At 40.3% G+C, this 24,782-nt stretch overlaps 1 protein-coding gene across 1 annotated transcript; it reads left to right on the top strand.

The window, feature by feature from the left end:
- The first annotated feature begins 13,881 nt into the window (after window positions 1-13,881).
- LOC134292126 (rab-like protein 6) lies at window positions 13,882-16,993 on the top strand. Its single transcript, XM_062860892.1, has 4 exons — window positions 13,882-14,355; window positions 14,479-15,128; window positions 15,237-16,112; window positions 16,421-16,993. Exons 1-4 carry the CDS (start codon window positions 14,217-14,219, stop codon window positions 16,598-16,600), a joined length of 1,845 nt encoding a protein of 614 aa, XP_062716876.1. The 5' UTR covers window positions 13,882-14,216; the 3' UTR covers window positions 16,601-16,993.
- The last annotated feature ends 7,789 nt before the right edge of the window (window positions 16,994-24,782 follow it).

Below are 24,782 nucleotides of genomic sequence, written 5' to 3'. Positions count from 1 at the left end.
TTCGTTGACATGATTACTTTTTAGCACAAGAATGGCTAAATTATCAGTGAGCAAACATGTTTATGTGTTTATATTTGCATGAGAACGCGGTTTTTCAACCAATTTGTTACATTCACTATTTGGATTGAAAAATAGTTCGTTGTCTTATAATTATTTCGCATAGTTCTTGTTCCAGAGTAATAGCTCTAGCTCAAGAATAGAAGGCTTCAAGAAGTTTTTAAAGGAGGATTAGCCAGATGAAATGCACTTGAATAAACGAAGCATAAACTTTTAATAAATTATGTTGATGTTATGTGTTGAAAATAACTTCAAATACGCCTTAAAACTTAATATAAGATTTAATGCTCTTGTAAATTCAGTTGTTTTATGCGCGAATTTCAAAATTAACTTGAAGACAACTTAAAAACCGCAAACGAACGAAGATTGTTTTCTCTTGATAAAAACAACTATAAATGTTCCATGAATTGGTCATGCTGTGATAAAACTCCCATAAAAATAATCAAATCTAAAAGGAATTGAAATTGTTACTTGGGATTTGAACCATTTCAAAATTCATTAAAACGACGTACTTTTCAGGCAAATATTGTCCCGAAAAAGATGTTAAACAGCTTTTCGTGATATAACCTGATAACATGGACTTTAAAAGCATTGAAAAAAGCGTGTTTGTTATGGAAAAGAGGCAATTGAAAAATCACTGTGATTTCACCCATTTCCCCCCAGAGAAAGCACATTTTCGGTGCACTCGTACAGCTCATTCATTGTATCACATGCAATATGTGAACACGTCAAATGAAAGCTTATTTATCGTAGAATCGACCAACCGAATAATATTCCGCATAATTTGTCATAAAAATAATCAAATTTAAGTGATTCTTACTTGGAGAATGTTATCTTAAGTTGAACCATTTGTAATCTAATGTCGAATTCGTTTTTGAACCTGGGTTGGAACTGGATTGGCGGAAAATGTGTAAACAAACAAACGTCAAACAAACTCAAACAAACTTTAGTACAAGCGAAACCGAAGTCGGGTTGGGGTTGAAACTGTGATCTCATCCAGTTCCAACCCAGGTTGGAACTGAATCAAAAACGAAATCGACATAATTTGAACTAGTAAACGGGGTGAGCTTCTAGTGTTGGCCTGTAGATTGCGCTAGTGGTTGCTTTGTTTACTCTTGGGGGATGAAAAAATCCAAATTTAGTTTCCAAATTCCTAAAGAATTTCGAACATTCTGAGCTGAGATTCCACTTCCTAATGAAAAATAGGTATGAGAATTAGCAGATTCATGTGATTTTTGATTGTTTAGCATGGAATTGGCTGTTTTGTGAGTTGCTCGAGCTGTTGCCGCCAGTAGTTCAAATTAAGATTAAAATTGGTTCAAATTATGATTACGATGGTTCAAATTAAGATTAAAATCATTGTTGATGAAAAATCAAATATTTCAATGAAATTCGGTGCAAATACAAACTTTTTACCATTTAACAGAAAGTTTATACCCGTGGCTTCCATGTACATACGATTTTGCCGTTGTAAATTATTTCCATGTGGGAGAAAAAATCACTTAAAATTTGCACTACTTCAGGAAGCCGCAATTTGGTTCAAATTTTGATTACCTACCCTACGTTATATCGAAGCAGAGAAAAATTTATTGTCCGTGCAGTTGAATCACGGAATTTTCGACTAGCGAAGTTGGATTTTTCTCCAAATCCGTGCGTCGGACCTAACTTCGGAAGTGGTGCGCTGTATAGCGGACCAGGTTTACTATACAGCGCACCACTTCCGAAGTTAGGTCCGACGCACGGATTTGGAGAAAAATCCAACTTCGCTAGTCAAAAACTTCGATTTTCAACTAAATTGAGAAAAATATTTGTTATGCTAGTATTGATGTATTCAACGTGCAGTTAATACCAAATAATGATTTCGGTGATATTCACGAAACCAATAATGAAAAACTTGAGTTTTCACGAAAAAGTTATTCTGTTTTTTGTGCTTCGATATAACGTACATTTTGCTTCGATATAACGTACACAAATTTTTTCCCCAAATTGCGCTAATTCTGGATAACAATGCTAATGCTGCAATAAAACAATGATTTGAGTAATTTCGTAATTTATCTAAGGGTTATTCTGCCCCCACTCGCAAAACAGTCCCATTTGCAAAAAGTAGGAATTGAGAAAACGGTATCTGAAGTTTGAAAACTTGTTTCCATATAAAACTTTGAAAAATCGCCAAAATTTGAAAAATATTTCGATCATCTCGAAACTTTCACAGATTGTTTTGCACATGAATATTTAACTGTAAAAACTATTACAATCACTACAAAATTGTTCAGTTTTGTGTTACGTAACACAAAAATCCAAGATGGGACTGTTATGCGGGTACTTTTGATATGGGACGCTCATAACTTGGTATTTTTTTCACACATTGACATAAAAAATCGGAATTTTTATTGTTGTTTTTGGAAGCACATCAAAAATGATGACTATTCATAACGTTAACTCAAAAGTGATGAAAAGTCAAATGGGACCATTAGGGTAGGACGGGGCAAGATGGCCACCCGGGCAAGATGAGCACCCCTTCGTTTTACTACTTTTATGATGAATTTTGCCCAAACAACTTCATAATCCGTTAGAATAAAGTTCATCCTGTTTGTAAACCTGATAAAAGGTACTTCATAATGAACGAATTAAAAAATATGGTCAAATAAGTTAATAGCATGGATTTTTAGCATTTTCTTATAAGAAATCATCAGTGTAAAATAAGGTTTTTATGTCAGAATGAAATTTTTACCATAATTCTGGTTATCAGCCAACATTACTAGCTTACTGCAAAGCATTTTAATTTACATTAGAAAATATTTACTAAAAACAAACATTAAAATTTATTCAATTTAAGTTATTTACCTGTAGTGGGGCAAGATGAGCACCCCTGATGGTAATATAGAAAATATTTTGAAATTATTGTAATCCATTCAATAGTGCCGAACATTAGTTTCCGTAACCTCTGCAACTATTTGGTTGAGTAAATTTATAAAAATAAGCAACCTAATAATCGTTTATTCTTTTTCTGGTCATTTTGTATAAAGTATTATAAAACCGCATTTTTTTTCAATAATCGAAAAAAAATGATAATTTTAGAACGTGATACCATAGCTACACACAAGGTTCACTATATCAATCACTGTATGACCAATTTGTTTTTAAAATATTGGGATTTTAATGAAGTGCCTTTTTTGCCCCGTAGGGGTGCTCGTCTTGTCCCGTAGCATGTTCGAGCTGACAATAAAACATCTTTTTTGCTTAGTCAAATAAATCATCCTTATTGTGAGTTTTGGACCCTCCCATGTTTACACACTTAAATTAAATCGCCGACCTCAGCAAACGGATTGCCGAGAATCCAACAGCCGAGAATCCGGTAACAATTTTCACTGAATCTCGGTAAAAGTTTTACCGAGATGTCGTTAAAACTTTGCCGAGATCTCGGTAAACCAACTTTTTACCGAGATCTCGGTAAAGTTCACCGAGACTCGGTAATGGTTTACCGAAATCTCGGTAAAAATTTTACCGAGAATCAGTAAATATTTTACCGAGATATCAGCTGTTGGATTCTCGGTAAACCGTTTACCGAGATCAATTTCTGAATTTAAGTGTGTATGGGTGATAGAAAACAAGATATAGAAAAGAACTACTGAGAGGTACTTTGAAAAATTGTGTTAACTTTCAATAAACTCAACGTGATCCTTAGGGTGCTCATCTTGCCCCGCCCTACCCTATGCGAGTGGGGGCAGTATTCCTGGGAAAATATAAGATTTCAATGTTGTACGTTATATCGAAGCAAAATGTACGTTATATCGAATTCGCTATATCGAGGGTACGTTATATCGAAGATTACCTGTACTAGATAGCGCAACTTGGGCTGAAGTAGGCAGTGTGTTCGTGAACAGGTACCTTTAAAAAATAGTTTAGGTAGTTTAGAAGTTTATTTTCAGATATATTAGTTGATGGAATTTAGAATACTTAGAGCCAAATTTCTTTATACACTTTTCGAAGAAAATTTGGAATCAGACTCGGGAACTTTTCTTTTTTGAGAATGTCGTATTGAGGGATTTGCACAAAAGTGCACGCGGCCTATCGCTTCCGAAAGGTACAGCCGTGGTTTTCACTCCCTGTTTACTTCATCCTTATGGGAAATAACATTGCGGCGTTTCCTACGGTGCGGCTGTTCCTTTCAAAAACTAAAGACCGCGTGAACTTTTGTGCAAATCCCCTTTTTGAAACATTTCAACGACCGCGCGGTGTTTACGTTTCAAGAAATCTGACAATAGATTTTGCCCGATTTTTCCATGCTGCCCCAGTGTGCGACGCGCCAGCTAGACGATGGATGTCCGGAATCGGCACGAACACACGTACAGGTCCATGTACGCATTGAATGATGACGATGATGGTGATGATAGTAATGAACTTAACGCAGTTGGCGGAAAGGAGATGGCACTAAATCGTAGCAACACCCAAACACGTGTTGGTGGCAAATGGCGGGAATTCTAAGTGCGTTATGGACCGCATTCTCAAGTAGTATGATTCAAATCTCTAGAAAAGGCAACGTAAAATTTCGTAAGTATGTCCAATCCAAAAGTAACCTACAATAAAGCAAAATATTTCACCCTGAATTCAAAAAAATATAAAATAAAATAAAATCGTCTCGTCTCTGATTATGCAACTGCATAGCCCGAAAGTGGCGCCTTCGAAATCCAGTTTCATCCTCTCGTCTCCACCCACCAGGTCGATATCGTTATCTTAACCGCGGTTGTCTCGGATTGGCGTCATCAAACTCAAACTGGTCATTTTCAGTCCCAGTATCTACGTATATACTACATGGACAAGCCATGGGACAAATTCATCCGTATGCTATCTCCTATCGCGTATTATTGTAGGTATTTATATGCACCTATTGCGTTTGTGTTTATCTTAGCTGTTATCACCTTTTCATGTAGCTCGATATATGATTCATTTGTCTACTTGAAAGTTGGTCTATGCTTTATGGATACTAAATATATGTATATTAGTATGGGACATGCATGTATGGAAAACATAAATCCTCGCTCCAGTCGACTTTTTAGATCCTATTTAGGTCCCATATGAACTGTACAAAATTTCAGCGCAATCGGGGAAACTATAATTTAGCGCAAGCGGTTCAAAGTTTGCATAGGATTTACTATGGGAAAAGTTACACTTTCAAACAAAAAATCTCAGAGGTCACACTTTGTCTCCTTAATTCAAATCGATCAACGCCTCTTGTAGAAAAATCATTTATGAAACTTTCCTTCGCAGACCGCAAAACGATTGAATGCTTGTGGAAAAAGTTATTGATTTATTAGCGATTAGTGATCCAACGAACGGCTTTTTGTTTTGCTTTATCAGCAGCACTGCTGCTGCCGTTGTAGCATGGGGTGGCGGGAGGCATCACCACCCCCAGCAACAGCAGCAGCCAAGGCTGCAGCTACAGTGCTGCTAATAAAACAAAACAAAAAGCCGTTCGTTAGATCACTAATCGGTAATAAATCAATAACTTTTTCCACAAGCATCCAATTGTTATGCGGTCTTCGAAGGAAAGTTTCATAAATGATTTTTCTACAAGAAGCGTTGATCGATTTGAATTAAGGAGACAAAGTGTGACCTCTGGCATTTTTTATCTGAAATTGTAACTTTTCCCATAGTAAATCCTATGAAAACTTTGAACCGCTTGCGCTAAATTATAGTTTCACCGATTGCGCTGAAGTTTTGTTAAAAAGACGCGGACACCGTCTTCAGCCAGAGGCTGCACAGACTGAATGAAACTAAACACTAGACAAGGGACACACGGAGCATGCACCAGTGGATACGGAGAAGAAACTATTCTCACGAAAAGTTTCATCGCCCGGAGCGGGAATCGAACCCTCACCCCATAGCATGGTGCGATTAGAAGCTTGGTGACCCTAACCGCACGGCTACGAGGCTCCACAGGCTGCACAGATCTTATGGGACCTCTGGCATTTTTTATCTGAAATTGTAACTTTTCCCATAGTAAATCCTATGAAAACTTTGAACCGCTTGCGCTAAATTATAGTTTCACCGATTGCGCTGAAGTTTTGCACAGATCTTATGGGACCTAAATGGAATCGAAAAAGTCCACTGGAGCGGGAAATTGATGTTTGTCCCATACTAATGTATATCTCATTTGTCCTAAAATTTATAACAGCTTAAACCAGTTTATACAAATTTTTGGCTAAATTTTCACTAGCGCTATATGCTGCTGTCCAAGATAATCTTGGACCATGGCAGACCGTTGAGTCCTCTGCTTGTGTACTGTACCAGTTCATGCTGGAATGCCGGAGTGCTTTTCTTTGCCCAAGGGGGTGGGGGGCAAAGTCATAGGGTAGGGCGGGGCAAGATGAGCACCCTAAGAATCACGTTGAGTTTATTGAAAGTTAACAGATTTTTTCAAAGTACCTCTCAGCAGTTCTTTTCTATATCATATTTTCTACCACCCATAAACATAGCAGGGTTCAAAATTCACAACAAGGATGATTTATTTGACTAAACAAAAAAGATGTTTTATGGTCAGTTCGAACATGCTGCGGGGCAAGACGGGCACCTTAATAAAATGAAAATATTTTAACTATAAATTGGCCATACAGTGATTGATATAGTAAATCTTGTTTATAGCTATGGTACCAGCGGCGTCAAGGTCGCGTTTTTTCCGCAGTCAAGTTCGCAGATTGTGAATAATCCTTGGTACCCACTACGTAATTAATGTTTAGTCCCTTACTGTCAGAGCTGTCAGATCGGTGTAACACGCCAAATATAATTTACACAAAAGGCGATTTACACGAAAAAAAATACACGGTAATGAATATTTATTGGGTACTAGACTGGACACAGAAAATAAAATGGTTTTCTTTGGTACATCGAGGTCTTGAAATTAGTCTATGACATTATCTTGGCACCACCGAATAGAAGTCGTGGCTTGCTTGAGAGTTGCAAAGTTATCTCATGCGAAGCTAATGTCAAAGCTAAAACAATGGACTGACGGCGGCGTCGTCATAGCGACATCCTCAAACCGTAAACAAACAGGTCAACGGGACGCACAAATTTCACTCTATACTGTTTCAATTTTGTTTATTATCAACATTACTGTTATGAATTAAAAGAAAAAGTATCTCAACAATGTATAGGCGCTAAAATTTCCTTGTTTTTTTTGGTGTAAAACGTTTCGACATTCTTTTACTTGCATTTAGGTACTTTATCGTGCTTTATCGTCAAAGTGCCCCGCATAATCACGAACTGTAAATCCAACGTTTCTCATACTGTAGATGACTATTAACAACTAGTTTGTTTGTAGGCGCCACGGCGCCCGTCAGCAGTTTGTTTTTTACTTTTCATCCATTTTTTTTGTTTCAAGAATATTACCTTGAATTCTGTTCATTTTTTACATACTGCTCCCTTTGGAATTGAGCCTACTTTTCGAATTGGTGTTTTATATGCTTTTTTGGATAAGACTATCTACGACTGATCCCATCCGTCGAACTGCGTGGTAAATTGATGGATTCACGGAACGGATGATGGCAATATATGAAACAATATACAAATTTTTAAAATAAATAAATCTAAATTAACACTGTGATAAAAAAAAGACTGAAGAGACGGTATAAACTATGTGTGCAATAGACCAAGAAATCGCTTGCTGTCCGAACTCGCTAACGCTCGTCGGACTAAATATAAGGATAACATCTCTGTTTGCATTATACCGAGCAAAATCTTGGCTTTGTGGTTTGCCTTGAACCGAATCGACGCAAATACGGCGCGTCGGATATCAGAAACTTCGGCGTCCTGCTGCCGCCTTGTTTCCTCAATCCTCTATATGCGGCTTCGCCGCATGTGTCCCGCCAGCTGTGAACAGCGATTAATTTTCATTCCGACATAGTTTTTCCTGGCTAGAGTGAAATATAACTTCATAGCACTCGCAATGAATATATATTTTAACATTTTTTTGTATGGAATATTTCCTAAACCAGATCTTATCTCTGATCTCATCTCATCTCTCATTTCATCTTGCATCTTACTTACCTTACCGGTCAGGCTAAGGCCGGGGTGGCCTCTGCTGTACATAGTAGCCGTCTCCATCCCACTCGGTCCATGGCTGTTTGTCTCCAGTTCCGCACTCTGCGTAGGGTCCGCAGATCGTCCTCCACTTGGTCGACCCACCTAGCTCGCTGCGCTCCACGTCTTCTTGTTCCGGTCGGATGACTCTCGAGAACCATTTTAGTCGGGTTGCTAACCGACATCCTGATGATGTGACCCGCCCACCGTAGCCTCCCGATTTTCGCGGTATGGACGATGGTTGGTTCTCCCAGCAGCTGATGCAGTTCGTGGTTCATTCGCCTTCTCCAAGTCCCGTCTTCCATCTGCACTCCGCCGTAGATGGTACGCAACACCTTCCGTTCGAAAACTCCAAGGGCGCGTTGGTCCTCTGCACGTAGGGTCCATGTTTCGTGCCCATAGAGGACGGCCGGTCTAATCAGCGTTTTGTAGATGGTTAACTTCGTGTTACGGCGAACTTTATTCGATCGTAGAGTTCTGCGGAGTCCAAAGTAAGAACGATTTCCTGCCACAATGCGCCTCTGAATTTCTCTGCTGGTGTCGTTGTCGGCGGTCACCAGTGAGCCCAAGTACACGAATTCTTCAACCGCCTCGATTTCATCACCGTCGATATGAATTCGGGGTGGCGGGCGCGGTGATTAATGACTAATCCGATTCGCCTGGCTTCACTCTTTAGTCGGATGTACGTTTCCGCCATCGTCTCAAATTTACGAGCAATAATATCAATATCATCGGCGAAACCAAGCAGCTGAACGGACTTCGTGAAAATTGTCCCACTCGTGTTTATCCCCGCTCTTCTTATTACACCCTCCAAAGCAATGTTGAACAGCAAGCACGAAAGACCATCACCTTGCCGTAACCCTCTGCGAGATTCGAAGGGACTCGAGAGTGTCCCTGATACTCGAACTACGCACATCACTCGATCCATCGTCGCCTTGATCAACCGTATCAGTTTATCCGGGAATCCGTATTCGTGCATAATCTGCCATAGCTGTTCTCGATCGATTGTATCATACGCCGATTTGAAATCGATGAACAAGTGATGTGTGGGCACGTTGTATTCGCGGCATTTCTGCAACACCTGGCGGATGGCGAACATCTGGTCCGTTGTAGCGCGTTCACCCATAAATCCAGCCTGATATTGCCCCACGAACTCTCTTGCAATCGGTGATAGACGGCGGCATAAAATTTGAGAGAGTATCTTGTAGGCAGCGCTCAGTAGTGTGATCGCGCGGTAGTTCCCGCAATCCAACTTGTCGCCCTTTTTGTAGATGGGACACACGATACCTTCCATCCATTCCTCCGGTAATACTTCCTCCTCCCAAATCTTGGTAATGACCCAGTGTAGTGCTCTCACCAGTGCTTCTCCACCGTATTTTAGAAGCTCGCTTGGTAGTTGATCTGCTCCAGCGGCTTTGTTGTTTTTCAACCGGCCAACCTCCTCCTCAATCTCTTGAAGGTCAGGGGCCGGAAGTCTTTCGTCCTGTGCACATACTCCTAGATCTGTTACCACGCCACCTTCGGTACTTGCAACGTCGCCATTGAGGTGCTCATCGTAATGCTGCCGCCACCTCTCGACCACCTCACGCTCGCTCGTGAGAATATTCCCGTGATTATCTCGGCACATGTCGGCTTGTGGCACAAAGCCTCTGCGCGAGCGGTTCAGCTTCTCGTAGAACTTTCGTGTGTCCTTAGCGCGGTACAGCTCTTCCATCGCTTCGCGATCTCGTTCTTCCTGCTGGCGCTTCTTCATCCGGAAGACTGAGTTCTGCCTGTTCCGCGCCTGTTTGTAACGTGCCTCATTCGCTCTCGTACGGTGTTGCAGCATTCTCGCCCATGCTGCATTCTTCTCGTTTTTCAACTGTTCACATTCGCCGTCGTACCAGTCGTTTCTGTGATTCGGAGTCGCGAAGCCTAGAGCTGCAGCCGAGGTACTACCTATGGCGGATCGGATGTCCCTCCAGCCATCTTCAAGTGTAGCTGCGCCAAGCTGCTCTTCCGTTGGTAGGGCCACTGCTAACTGCTGCGCGTAGTCTTGAGCCACTTCTACGTTACGAAGTTGCTCGATGTTGAGCCGCGGCGTTCGACTTCGACGCGTGGTGATAACTGTCGAAAGTTTTGAGCGCATGCATACAGCGACTAAGTAGTGATCCGAATCTATATTCGCACTGCGGTATGTGCGGACGTTGGTTATATCTGAGAAGAATTTACCGTCGATTAGAACGTGGTCGATTTGGTTTTCTGTTTGATGGTCGGGTGATCTCCAGGTGGCTTTGTGGATATCTTTGCGGGGGAAGAAGGTGCTTCGGACTACCATACCACGGGAGGCTGCAAAGTTTACGCATCGCTGGCCGTTATCATTCGATACGGCGTGCAGGCTGTTTCGCCCGATTACCGGTCTGTACATTTCCTCCCTTCCTACCTGCGCGTTCATGTCGCCGACAACAATTTTCACGTCACGCGGCGAGCAACCATCGTATGTTTGCTCTAACTGCGCGTAGAACGCTTCTTTCTCGTCATCGGGTCTCCCTTCGTGTGGGCAGTGGATGTTGATGATGTTGTAGTTGAAGAAACGGCCCTTAATTCTCAACATGCACATCCTTGCGTTGATCGGCTGCCACCCGATCACACGTTGTCGCATCTTGCCCAACACTATAAATCCTGTTCCCAGTTCATTGGTGGTGCCACAGCTTTGGTAGAAGGTAGCCGCTCGATGCCCGCTTTTCCACACTTTCTGTCCAGTCCAACAAAGTTCCTGCAACGCCACGATGTCGAAGTTGCGGGGATGTAGTTCGTCGTAAATTATCCTGTCACATCCTGCGAAACCTAGTGACTTGCAATTCCATGTTCCAAGTTTCCAATCGTAGTCCTTATTTCGTCGCGTGGGTCTTTGCCGATTGTATCGAGTCGTATTTTCTCCTATGTTATTCGCAATGGGGATTTTTACGGGTGGCTTATTGGGCCTACGCCAACACTCCTGTCTCGCCGGAGGGCCATCGTGCCAGTTCTGTTCAACGTCCCAACCAACACTGGGACGACCACGCTGATGGGGCTACCACCTTGGATCTAGCTGGGCGTGGTGCAGCGTTTCTTACTCAGCCGCTGGATGCCAGAACAGTCGCTGTTTGAGCCGCACCTCCTTGGTGAACAGACACTCGGATCGTACCTCCTCAATCTAGCTGAAGTCAGAAGGACAACAGTGCCCAGGCTGCACTACCAGCTAAGCACACAACTCTTAGCTGGCGGTCTTTGTCATCGCTTGACCCGTGGAAGCATGAGGTAGGAACTTGTGAGGACCAGAGCTATATTGGATGCTCTCCTTATCGACTCACCGTTTTGCAGCCGTTGTCCGTCTTGCATCTCTCATCTCGCATCTCGTCTCTCGGCTCATCCCTTATGTCATCTGTCATCGCATCTTTAACCTCACCTCTCATTTCATCTCTTATGTTATCTCTCATATCATCTCTCATCTCATAACTCATCATATCTCTCATCTAATCTCTAATCTCTCTCTCTAATCTCATCTCTCCATCTCTCATCTAATCTCTCATCTCATTTCTCATCTCATCTCTCATCTCATCTCTCATCTCATCTCTCGTCTCATCTCTCATCTCATCTCTCATCTCATCTCTCATCTCATCTCATCTCTCATCTCATCTCTCATCTCATCTCTCATTTCATCTCTCATCTCATCTCTCGTCTCTCATCTCGTCTCTTTGCTCATCTCTCATGTCATCTCATCTTATCTCTCATCTCGTCTCTGCTCATCTCTCATCTCATCTCTCATCTCGACCTTTTGTCCCATTCGACCTTTTGCCCCATTCGACCTTTTGCCCCATTCGACCTTTTGTCCCATTCGACCTTTTGTCCCATTCGACCTTTTGTCCCATTCGACGTTTTGTCCCATTCGACCTTTTGTCCCATTCGACCTTTTGTTCCATTCGACCTTTTGCCCCATTCGACCTTTTGTCCCATTCGACCTTTTGTCCCATTCGACCTTTTGTCCCATTCGACCTTTTGTCCCATTCGACATTTTGTCCATTCGACCTTTTGTCCCATTCGACCTTTTGTCCCATTCGACATTTTGTCCATTCGACCTTTTGTCCCATTCGACCTTTTGTCAATTCAAACCTTTATCCATTCGACCTTTTGTCCATTCGACCTTTTGTCCATTCGACCTTTTGTCCCATTCGACCTTTTGTTCATTCAACCTTTTGTCCATTCGACCTTTTGTTCATTCGACCTTTTGTCCATTCGACCTTTTGTCCCATTCGACCTTTTGTCCCATTCGACCTATTGTCCCATTCGACCTTTTGTCTCATTCGACCTTTTGTCCCATTCGACCTTTTGTCCCATTCGACCTTTTGTTCCACTCGACCTATTGTCCATTCGACCTTTTGTCAATAGGAGGCAATCAGTGAAGTACTAGATTGAAAGTAGTGAGCTGGATTTTTGTATGGTGAGATGATCAATTCTCCATTTCTGCAATGAAATGGTGCAAACAGCGCGGTTTATATGATTTCTTGCCTAATTTGATGCTGTTTGAGCAAAAGTTTGGGTTACTGTGTTGTTGAAGATGCAAGAAATAAATAATACAACAACACAGTTATCTAAACTTTTGCTCAACCAGCATCAAATTAGGCAAGAAATCATATAACCCACGCTGTTTGCACCATTTCATTGCAGAAATGGAGAATTGATTATCTCACCATACAAAAATCCAGCTCACTACTTTCAATCTAGTACTTCACTGATTGCGTCCTATTCAACCCTTTATCCATTCGACCTTTTGTCCCATTCGACCTTTTGTCCCATTCGACCTATAGACACTATAGATTCCATAGACTCGCGGAGACATGGTTGAGCAATATAATTTTAGTGTGATTTATCGTCAATTTAGAGTGTACCGAGCGAATATGACGTCACGCAATCCATTCTCGCTATTGAAATCGTGACGTCATGCTCGTTTGGCTACACGAACTGACAGTTCGTTTGGCTACAGTTGTCTTCGTCTCCGCGAGTCTATGGAATGTATAGTGTCTATAATTCGACCTTTTGTCCCATTCGACCTTTTGTCCATTCGACCTTTTGTCCTTCGACTTTTTGTCCTTCGACCTTCTGTTCCAAACACCCTGCATCCTACCCTAACCCTTTTCCATACCCTCTACCCTTACCCTCTAGCATAACCCTTTACTCTAACCCTCGACCCTACCCTCTACACTACCCTCTACCACAACCCTCTACCCTTGGTCATCATCTCAGTACCAAGCACTTGTTTGCACTTTTTACCAACTTGCATGCAAGCATTACAGACAGAAGGACAGATAGACAGATAGACAGACAGAAGGACATGTCCTTGCATGTCTGCAGATAGACAGATCAAGGCTATTCTATTAGTTTTCAAGTGTGCGAAAACGCAAATAAAAGTGCGCGGTTGCATCCAATCGACTTGGTGTCTTCTGAGCACTTATTCAGCATACATTGAAGAATTAGTGCGCCGAAGACCTCGCCGAAGACATCAATTTGATTTGATGCAATCGCGCAGTTTTTTTACGTTTTCGCACTTATGAAGACTCGGTGCGCAGTCCAGTGGCGAACTAAATGCGGTATAAAATACACATTTAATAAAAACTACAAAAAAAAAAAACGTTGGATGGAGATGGCCTAAATGACTGAACGAACACGGACAGAAACACCATCTGCAGACCCCTCGGACAGTATTGTTTTGCTGACGTTGCTTTCTGTCAAAGCGCGTGTTGATTGGTGTGCGTAAAAGTTTATGAATGAAATCTGCAAAGTGCATTCGGTTCGTTGCAATCTCCTGTATTTCTCCATCTGTTTCACATCGGAATCTGATAATCTTGTAGTCACGAAGAAACGGCGATAAGATCATTGTTCCCGGAGCGAATCGGTGTGCTTAGTGTGTCCCTTATCAGTGGAGAAATGTAAATAGAATGGCTCCACCAGTAGTTGTACGGTTCGAGTTGAGAAGAGAAAATTTTCCTTTGCATTGAGGTCACCACACAGACCAGCTGCTGCTGCTGCTACGTCGTCATCGATTCGATCGAAAACCTAGCAGCAGGATGTTTAATGTGTTCAAAAAGTTGGCCACGAAGGGCGATGGGCCTGCCGGTGGAGGCGGTGCTGCCGTGCCGGGATCCGTCGGGCAGCAGATGTCGGATTCGCTGAAAAAGAAGTTCTCCCGAGGAGTGCAGTACAACAGTGAGTATTCTGTTTCTCTATTGTCGGAGGTTGGCACTGTTGGTTGGGGGTCACTAAACTTTGGAAATAACTGTTCATTCATTCTGGGTTGTTTGATTGTGATCGGTTCGTTTTTATTTCCAGTGAAAGTGATTATCAAAGGCGATCGCAATGTGGGGAAATCGTGCCTCCTGGAACGACTTCAGGGCAAAGCATTCCTTGAGCAGTACAATCCGACAGACCAGATCCAGGTGGCCTCGATTCAGTGGTCCTTCAAGGCAACGGACGACATTGTCAAGGTCGAAGTTTGGGATGTGGTTGACCGAGGAAAATCCAAACAGAAATCCGGAGGTCTGAAATTGAACACGGATGCTCAGGCTAAGGAGGACGTTCCGGTGCTGGACGCGGAGTTCCTTGATGTTTACAAAGGAACTCATTGTGTCATCATGATAATGGACATTACTAAGGCGTGGACGTTCGATTACGTGTGTCGAGAATTGCCAAAAGTACCGGGCGAGATTCCGGTGCTTCTACTGGGGAACCATTGCGACATGGGTCACCACCGGGTCATCAGCAAAGATCAGATTCAGGGTTTCATCGAGGATGCCAGTCGGAATCGAACCGCAGAAATTGTGTACGGCGACAGTTCAATGAGGAACGGATTTGGACTCCGGTTGCTACATAAGTTCTTCGGCATTCCGTTCCTGTACCTTCAGAAAAGTGCCCTCGAGGCATCGCTTAAGAAAAATGAACAAGACGCGGACATTTGCCGGTTGGAGATAAGCGAGTTTCTGGTAAGCATGAACTGTGAACTGTAGGGGGGTTCATTGGTTTTCCTGATCCATTAACATTAACTGTCTTCAAATTACATATTTCATATTTTCTTTCCTACTTTTGCACAGAAATCCGACGAATCCGACTACACCAACTTTCTGGAGCAGCTGATCAATCGCAAGAAGTCCCATCCGGCCTCAGCTCCGTCCACCCCGCTGGAGCAAATGCCCCGGCCGACTAAGAGCATCATCCTGGGCGGAGGACACCCGATAATCGTTCCGGACAAAAACAGTCACCTGGCGGTCGCGTCGACCTCCACCGTCAACACTGCCAAGCTTTCCTCGCCAATCGGTGGAAACAAGGCCAATGCATCTCCGGTTAAAAATTCTCAAAGTGTCGAAGCTCTTCGGATTCCGAAAAGTGCCACCATGGGATCGATTCCGGCGGAGGGAAGCAGCAGTGGATTTGTGGCCACTGGGGGTGGATTGGGATCTCCTGGTGGTAAAATCAGCAATGTGGATGAATTCTGCCCGGATGGAGGCATTTTGGACAAATCTTTCCTAGACGATGGTCCTTTGGATGGTCCAACAACGACGCAAGAACCCAATCAAATGCATGAATCTGATAGTGAGGATGAGAACCACCACAATCCGTTGGTTTCACGCTTCGATGACGAGATTGTTGCTGATGGGGCGGATCAACCGGATGAATCTGCAATCGCCAAGTCCAGGAATTCTTCGGATTCACCCCGTAGGGCAAACCCTCTCCGGCAGCAGCAAACTCCTTCGCCCAACCCCGTCGTTGTGGATCGAGCGTTCTCTCTGTCCAGCATTGAACTGGAGATTGAACGGGTGGACGCAACGAATGCCGATGCTGGGTCCCTGAACGATAGCGAAAGCTGGTCACTCGATACCAAGGAGCGGCGATCGCCGGAAGGTGGCGAAGATGTCGGTTCCAACGTATCGGTCACCTGCTCCAAAAGTACTAGCAGCAGTGGGAAGAAGGTATGATTTGAGCAAACGGATGATGCTAAATGTATACCGCATTTAGTTCACTACTGGACTGCGAACTGCGACATTATAAGTGCGAAAACATAAATAAAAGTGCGCGATTGCATCAAATCAGGTTGATGTCTTCGGCGCACTATTTCTTCAATCTATGGAGAACAAGTGCTCTGAAGACACCGAGTTGATTTGATGCAATCGCGCACTTTTATTAGCGTTTTCGCACTCGTGAAAACTAGTGCGATAGTCCAGTGGTGAACTAAATGCGCTATATATAACTAAATATGCTCTTTTCGACACCATTTCAGAGTAAAGACAAGGACAAGGAGCGTAGCAGCAAGCACAAAAAATCGAAGAAGTCCAGCCGCGAGAAGGACGAATCCCGGGAGGAACGACGGCGCAGCAAACGCAAAAGCCACGTCGATGAGTTCGTCCAGGAGATGAAAACCAGCGTCGACTATTGCGAGGAAGCGTACGAAGCGATTTGAGAGACTTATCCATTGAAAAAGTGGACCTTTAGAACAGAGTGTGCTTAATTTGCTAAAACTATTCCTTCCTTCATTTTTGTACTGTTCAAAATATTATACTCGTTTATTTTTTTATATATTGTTAACTTGCTAAGATGTCGCGCTGAAGGTAGAAAATTTCTAATCTTCAAAGCTAGAAAAGTTTCATTCCACGCTTGAGACTATTAGAAGCGAATTTATTGGATAAATCTCAATGGAAGCCCCCAATGCAATTATACCTAGTATAATGAACATATTATTGGAATCGTAAATCAATTGTTGTATAAATTCTAATCACTCGGTGTAATATTGAAAATTGTGAATGAAGAAAAGATGAAACATTTTACCTATTAAAAGTTATCTGCTCCAAAAAACTTCGGTAGTACCTATGATTTATAATACGAGAACTCCTCATAAACATAGACGTAGCCAGAGCAAAGAGGGCGCGCCTGGTTTTTCTGATTTTTTGTATGGGAACATCGAAAATCGTCAAATATTGGGAGGGGGGAGGCAAAATCTTGTGGTCACCCGCTCAAAAACGTCATTTTTTTAGGCTCATATCTTCACCAATTTGCGTCCGATTTCAAAACCCTAGGTCTCATTCAAAAGATAATAAGTCAAAGAAACTTTAAACATGATTTAACCCTTTATAAGGCAGTGGCAACTATATTGCCACCTACTGTTTGTATTTTTTTTCTGTTTTATAACAATTTATTTCGAACTTTCTTTGTTGGTTTACGCAAAATTGGGATTATTAACAACGCCTGGTATTTTTTTGGTACTAAAAAAAGCCTTAACAACAATTTGGGAGCCATTTGTAGTCTCAAAAATAGCTAAATTTGACCGCGTGAAGAAAATTAGCTCAAACTTATTGTAAAATTATAGATTTGGTAAATATTTTAAGAAATAATCATATTATGGGTTGACATGAGCTGAACTACACAGTTTATATTATGGGTTAAGCCCTAATCCACTCTGAAATCTCTTTTCCGGCTTTTTGTCGAAGTCAAAAGAAGAAAAGTACCCTAAACGGGCAGTGGCAACTATATTGCCACCTCAATAGCTCCTTTTTGGGGTAAACGGGCAGTGGCAACTATATTGCATTGCCACCTAGATTTTTGAGAGTTTCTTCCAAACAAAAATTGTTTTGTACATGTAATCATGTATATAATCATTTCCATAATAGTATGCGTTGACAACTCTTCTAGTTGTCTCGGCCTTATAAAGGGTTAAAAGAAACTTTTTCAAAAAATTTTGCATGTAGACTTAACTCAAAGTTGCCAAATTTTCTGAAAAATGAATAAAAACTTACGATAGTGTCGCTGGAAATTGGGTCGACCAAATTTTAAGATGAGAGCGGTAATATGACCCATTTTCTATTAGCTTTCAACTGCTTTTCACAGAACTTAGCTAAAAAATCTAGAAAAAAAAGTTATTAAGTAAATTAACTCTTCATGCCATCGACCAAAAGTTTGGAGTCACCCCTCAATATGATGTAGGGTGGGGCGGGGCAAGATGGGTCAGTGCCATTTTCGGGCGCATTACTCATGTTTTGATTATGTTAATAATTTTGTTAGATAACCAGCATGAGTATACAAAAGTTTAGGGCATTGATTGAAAAAATCATCACTCTCATTGGAAATAAAAAATAAAATAGTTTTTAGCCATTTTTCTTATGCGATACATTCCATATAATCTCCATGTAAACGGCCGCGGGGCAAGATGGGTCACCTTCAATTTTGAACGTATTTTTGGAGCATTCAAAAGATACCGTGAGGTCGCCATTCACCGCTCATTTTTGGTCAATCATACAAAAATGATCAAATGTTAGTAAAGTATCGTAACAAAAGTGAATGTAACATGCTGCCACAATAAAAAAAACTTTCATTTCATCAAGTTTTTATATGGGTGTACCTGAAATCACGTTCTCAAAAAATATTTCTCACACTGCGCTGCAGGACAACATGGGAACTGTTCAGGGTAAACAGCGGAAACAATATCCAACAGGTAAAACCCGTTAAAGATTCCTTTTTGACAAAACAGGATGAACTGAACGTCATGAATTATCAATACATTGGTAAATAAAAGTTATTTTGCAGAGGCGTCTCGTCGGCGTGTTCAACCTGTTCATTGCACAGGTATTCGATTTGAAAGAAAATAATCTAGAATCATTTTACTCTACCAGCCTGCAATTTTAATTAAACCTAAATTATGTGGATTAAATTTTATATTAACACAGAAACTCAAAAAAATAAACATTTTTACAAGATTTTAATACATTATGCATCCCTGTTGGAACACAAAATCGAGGGATAACCGTACCATCCATCCCACTACTAGAAAACAGTCGCCCAGCCACCCACCGAGCACACCACACCGTAGTGCAGGGGGGGAAATTGTACACGAACGTTCACGTATGCGTGAGAATTTTTTCGTTAGCAACGAAAAAAATTTACCCGAAGAGACCCGAAGTTGAGCCGAAATTTCTTATGGCAAACCCGACCAGCTGTTGGTGAGTTTTCTGAAAGTGTCGAAACATCACAGAAAAGTAGCAAATACCATCGATATTTGCTACCAGATCGCATCATAGGGATGCTTGCTAGTAATTGCCTTACAATTTCCTAATTTATTTGCACATTTGAAGAAATTTTCTGTTTTATGGTGCAAAAAGTTTCCATAACAAATTCCAATCGTGAACCGAAAGAACAGAAAAAGAATAAGAAGCTCAGAAAATTCACCGAAAAACGGCAAAATTCACCAGCCGTCGGCCACGCACACGACCATGCTATCTGTATACCCGTCTTACATATATCCTGGGGAAGTGCCTACTACGAAGCTGATTGTGCCTTCATTTGGCGATCATTGTGTAACCTACATAAATGCAGTTCTTATTAAACATGTCCTAGCCGATCTAGTTTGTATTGATTGGACAACATACATTTAATTATATTCTGTTTCGCGACTGCGCACATCATATTTGGCAAGAAAACTATAGCTGGATCAGTTTATTTTCAACTGTAATAGGGTATTGGTTCCCTCATTAAGCATTATGCCACCGACGAACTATGCTACCGTTTCATCCTACTCAGAACAAAAGATTGAAGCACTGTTTGTTTGTTTCTTATATTTGTATTTTTTGGATGTGAGCAAAAAGAATGGAATAAATCGGTGCCGTAATAGTTTCGTAAGGTTTCAAATTGGATGGATTTGTACGCGTAAGTTTACTAATGGCACCACAGTTTCTTATTTTCAAACTGAAAAACTAATTTTGAATGGCTTTAAAATTTAACCAAATAAACCCAGATGATCATAAGGATTAGATCCGTCAAGACTCTTCTCAGAATCTTTCTTATTTTTAACTTAGTTTGATGATTGTATGTTTCGTCAATTATGTCAAACGGACATTCAAGCACAGCAACATAATGGCCATGTGACGGATTAATTCCTATATTTTGTTGTTTGGCGAAAGTTTTCTTCCGACTGTATGTACCATGAAAAGCTCAAACGATTGACGTTGGTGATCGAACGGACACGAATTTATTTTGGCATCAACAAATCTGAGATTTGGTGATTATTCAGAAAGTGCACCACTTTCAGTTTTGGAATACATATTAAATATGTACAAATTTTGTAATTCTCAATACTGCATAAATACCAGTTCTCTTCCAGAAGTGTGTCGAATACCAATTTCGAATTTATTCCCAATGTTGAACAGGTCCCCCATTAGACCACGCGTCGCCTCTGTTATTTTGTTTTTATAAATGAATAGTTTCTGTGATTCCATGAAAAAATAATCCAGTGAGCGGTGAATGGATCCATTATGAGCGGTGAATGGATGCATGAGTGGTAATAGGAACCAAGAGATTACACATTTGAATTTTTATTTTTTCGGCTGTAAACATATTTTACAATCGTTTTATATTTTTTCTATAATAACAACATTATTGTTGAGTTGTTAGCGGAATGAACGCTCAAAATTATAACATAAAATTATGATATTTTTTTAGTGAATCGATTTTCAAGTTGCCTAAGGACCACTCAAATCGTAAAGTGTTTTTATATCTATATATATAAAAATGAGTTTGAAGTTCCTTTGAGGCAACAAAACTCACGAACGGGTGAACCGATCAGAATGACTCTTGCACGGTTCGGTTCGTATTCGTGGTGGCTGTGTTTATATGTACAAAAAGTTACGAAAATCAGCTATAAAAGTAACAAAATTGAAAAATTTTGATTTTTCATGAGCTGGGAAGGAAATCAACACGATCGAAATGAAATCAATCTAGAGTGCGGTGACGTTATGAGCTCTACAGATGTCAAACCACCATAGCCGGGCAAGACAACGTTTGCCGGGACAGCTAGTTCCAAATAAATTTATAATAGTTATTTATGTAACGAGATGCAAAAAGTTGATTTTTTCAGCACGAGTCGTACATTTATCCAACGAGGCTTGCCGAGTTGGATAAATACGAAGAGTGCTGAAAAAATCGAGTTTTGCAACGAGTTCCATACAAAATTGTATGCAATGATTTTATTCATAATGCAACCCATTTGAGTTGCATAATGTTCATAATGCAACTCAAATGAGTTGCATTATGAACATTATACAACTATTTTTTATTATGCAACTCATTTCAGTTGCATAATGAGTCAGTTCGGAAAAAATGGCCATTATGATACCAAAATGAGTTACATAAAATGTAAATTATGATACTGAATTGCATAAAATGTTTACTAGTAGCTCTTGTTTACTCAGTATTGATATGGAGCATATATGAATGCGAAACAAATCTTATCCTTTGACGTTTTTCGTTGCGAAAATTTGAATTACTTAAAAGGTGACCCATCTTGCCCCGCACTTTTTTCACGGCGCAAAATCGATCACTTTTTAAACTGCTTGCTTAACATCATATTTTGTATTTAATGAACTTTTTATCGACTTTCAGCATAGCTAACTAGTGTATTAAAGAGTAGCGGACGAATACAAACCAATACGATTTGTATTTACAAAGTTACGGTGATCCATCCTTAGGTGACCCATCTTGCCCCGGCCTACCCTATCAGTTAAAAGTTTGGGGTCACTTTCGTAAAACATGGAAAAGTGATTTGGTGATATCTTCGTCATCTATAGTTCAATTTTAATTCTTTTTGGCTCATTTCAAAGATAATTAATTAAATTTACGTTTGATGTCTTTAACTTAACGTATTTAACGATTTTTGTATATAAAAATGTTATGTAAAGTTAACATATTTCACCACACTTCAAACAATGAGGCAACTTTACGTTAAGTTTTAGTATGTAAATTTCAACAAATATGTGTGGTTCAATGTCTATGCAGTAAATATCATTCATTTTGTTTATAAGTTATAAGTTCGTTAGTAGAAAATGATCGATTTAGTTAAGAAATGATCGTGTCAAAATTTGAAGTGCATATCTCAAGGCTAAGTGGTCCCTCAAGGGGCCTAAAATTGTCAAAAATGGTATGGGACAAAAAAAACATGAAATTTTTGTCGACGAAAAACTAAGCTATTCTACTAAAACTAGTAATTTTAGGACCCTAAAGGGCCAAAAATGTGCTTAGATTTGCGATATCTCTACTTGTTTCTGAGTTATTGACAAAAAACAACCGGAAAAACAGCATTTTTGACCATTTTTTAGATCCCGAAGGAAACCTACCCTATTTTCCCAACTAACATTTTCAGCGCTATGAGCTTCAGTCATTTGCTTTCTGTTGTGTAAAAGCAGTCAACGCTGAATAAAGGGAAAGCTAGTCAAATATAAAGCATAAGCTAATACACGACTGCAAAACAAGCACCATGCAGCTACCAAACTCGGTTTTCAGAAATCCATTGCTTGTCACTGGGGCTGCCTTTACTCCACTCTATTCCAACTCCGGGAGATTTCCCGGAAGATGTGAAAACTTGAACATATCGAATAGGAGTCCCCACTTGTCGTGTCCGGAAGGACACCATGGCCATTCCGATTCAACTGAATCGGCCGGATCTCAGCACTAGCGATGCGCCCTGCGATAATCCAACCTACTCGTTCAAAATACTTTACAAGACTGACGTTTCGTTTCACGTTGATTGTTTATTCCGTTTATTTGTTTATCCAGCGGCGCATCACCGATGCTACTACTATATGCCCTATTGCTCACTTTATCAGTATGCCTCTCAATCCCTACATTCTCCCCCTGTCCTACTCTGTTGTTGAAAAAGTAAATTTTTTTTATGCATCATCATCATCATCATCATCATCATCATCATCATCATCATCATCATCATCATCATCATCATCATCATCATCATCATCATCATCATCATCATCATCATCATCATCATCATCATCATCATCATCATCATCATCATCATCATCATCATCATCATCATCATCATCATCATCATCATCATCATCATCATCATCATCATCATCATCATCATCATCATCATCATCATCATCATCATCATCATCATCATCATCATCATCATCATCATCATCATCATCATCATCATCATCATCATCATCATCATCATCATCATCATCATCATCATCATCATCATCATCATCATCATCATCATCATCATCATCATCATCATCATCATCATCATCATCATCATCATCATCATCATCATCATCATCATCATCATCATCATCATCATCATCATCATCATCATCATCATCATCATCATCATCATCATCATCATCATCATCATCATCATCATCATCATCATCATCATCATCATCATCATCATCATCATCATCATCATCATCATCATCATCATCATCATCATCATCATCATCATCATCATCATCATCATCATCATCATCATCATCATCATCATCATCATCATCATCATCATCATCATCATCATCATCATCATCATCATCATCATCATCATCATCATCATCATCATCATCATCATCATCATCATCATCATCATCATCATCATCATCATCATCATCATCATCATCATCATCATCATCATCATCATCATCATCATCATCATCATCATCATCATCATCATCATCATCATCATCATCATCATCATCATCATCATCATCATCATCATCATCATCATCATCATCATCATCATCATCATCATCATCATCATCATCATCATCATCATCATCATCATCATCATCATCATCATCATCATCATCATCATCATCATCATCATCATCATCATCATCATCATCATCATCATCATCATCATCATCATCATCATCATCATCATCATCATCATCATCATCATCATCATCATCATCATCATCATCATCATCATCATCATCATCATCATCATCATCATCATCATCATCATCATCATCATCATCATCATCATCATCATCATCATCATCATCATCATCATCATCATCATCATCATCATCATCATCATCATCATCATCATCATCATCATCATCATCATCATCATCATCATCATCATCATCATCATCATCATCATCATCATCATCATCATCATCATCATCATCATCATCATCATCATCATCATCATCATCATCATCATCATCATCATCATCATCATCATCATCATCATCATCATCATCATCATCATCATCATCATCATCATCATCATCATCATCATCATCATCATCATCATCATCATCATCATCATCATCATCATCATCATCATCATCATCATCATCATCATCATCATCATCATCATCATCATCATCATCATCATCATCATCATCATCATCATCATCATCATCATCATCATCATCATCATCATCATCATCATCATCATCATCATCATCATCATCATCATCATCATCATCATCATCATCATCATCATCATCATCATCATCATCATCATCATCATCATCATCATCATCATCATCATCATCATCATCATCATCATCATCATCATCATCATCATCATCATCATCATCATCATCATCATCATCATCATCATCATCATCATCATCATCATCATCATCATCATCATCATCATCATCATCATCATCATCATCATCATCATCATCATCATCATCATCATCATCATCATCATCATCATCATCATCATCATCATCATCATCATCATCATCATCATCATCATCATCATCATCATCATCATCATCATCATCATCATCATCATCATCATCATCATCATCATCATCATCATCATCATCATCATCATCATCATC

The sequence above is a fragment of the Aedes albopictus genome, chromosome 3 (assembly GCF_035046485.1).
Source record: "Aedes albopictus strain Foshan chromosome 3, AalbF5, whole genome shotgun sequence".
In the NCBI taxonomy this organism is placed as follows: Eukaryota; Metazoa; Arthropoda; class Insecta; order Diptera; family Culicidae; genus Aedes; species Aedes albopictus.
The sequence above is the reverse complement of the archived record's forward strand: the minus strand, read 5'-3'. Positions and strand labels throughout refer to the sequence as shown.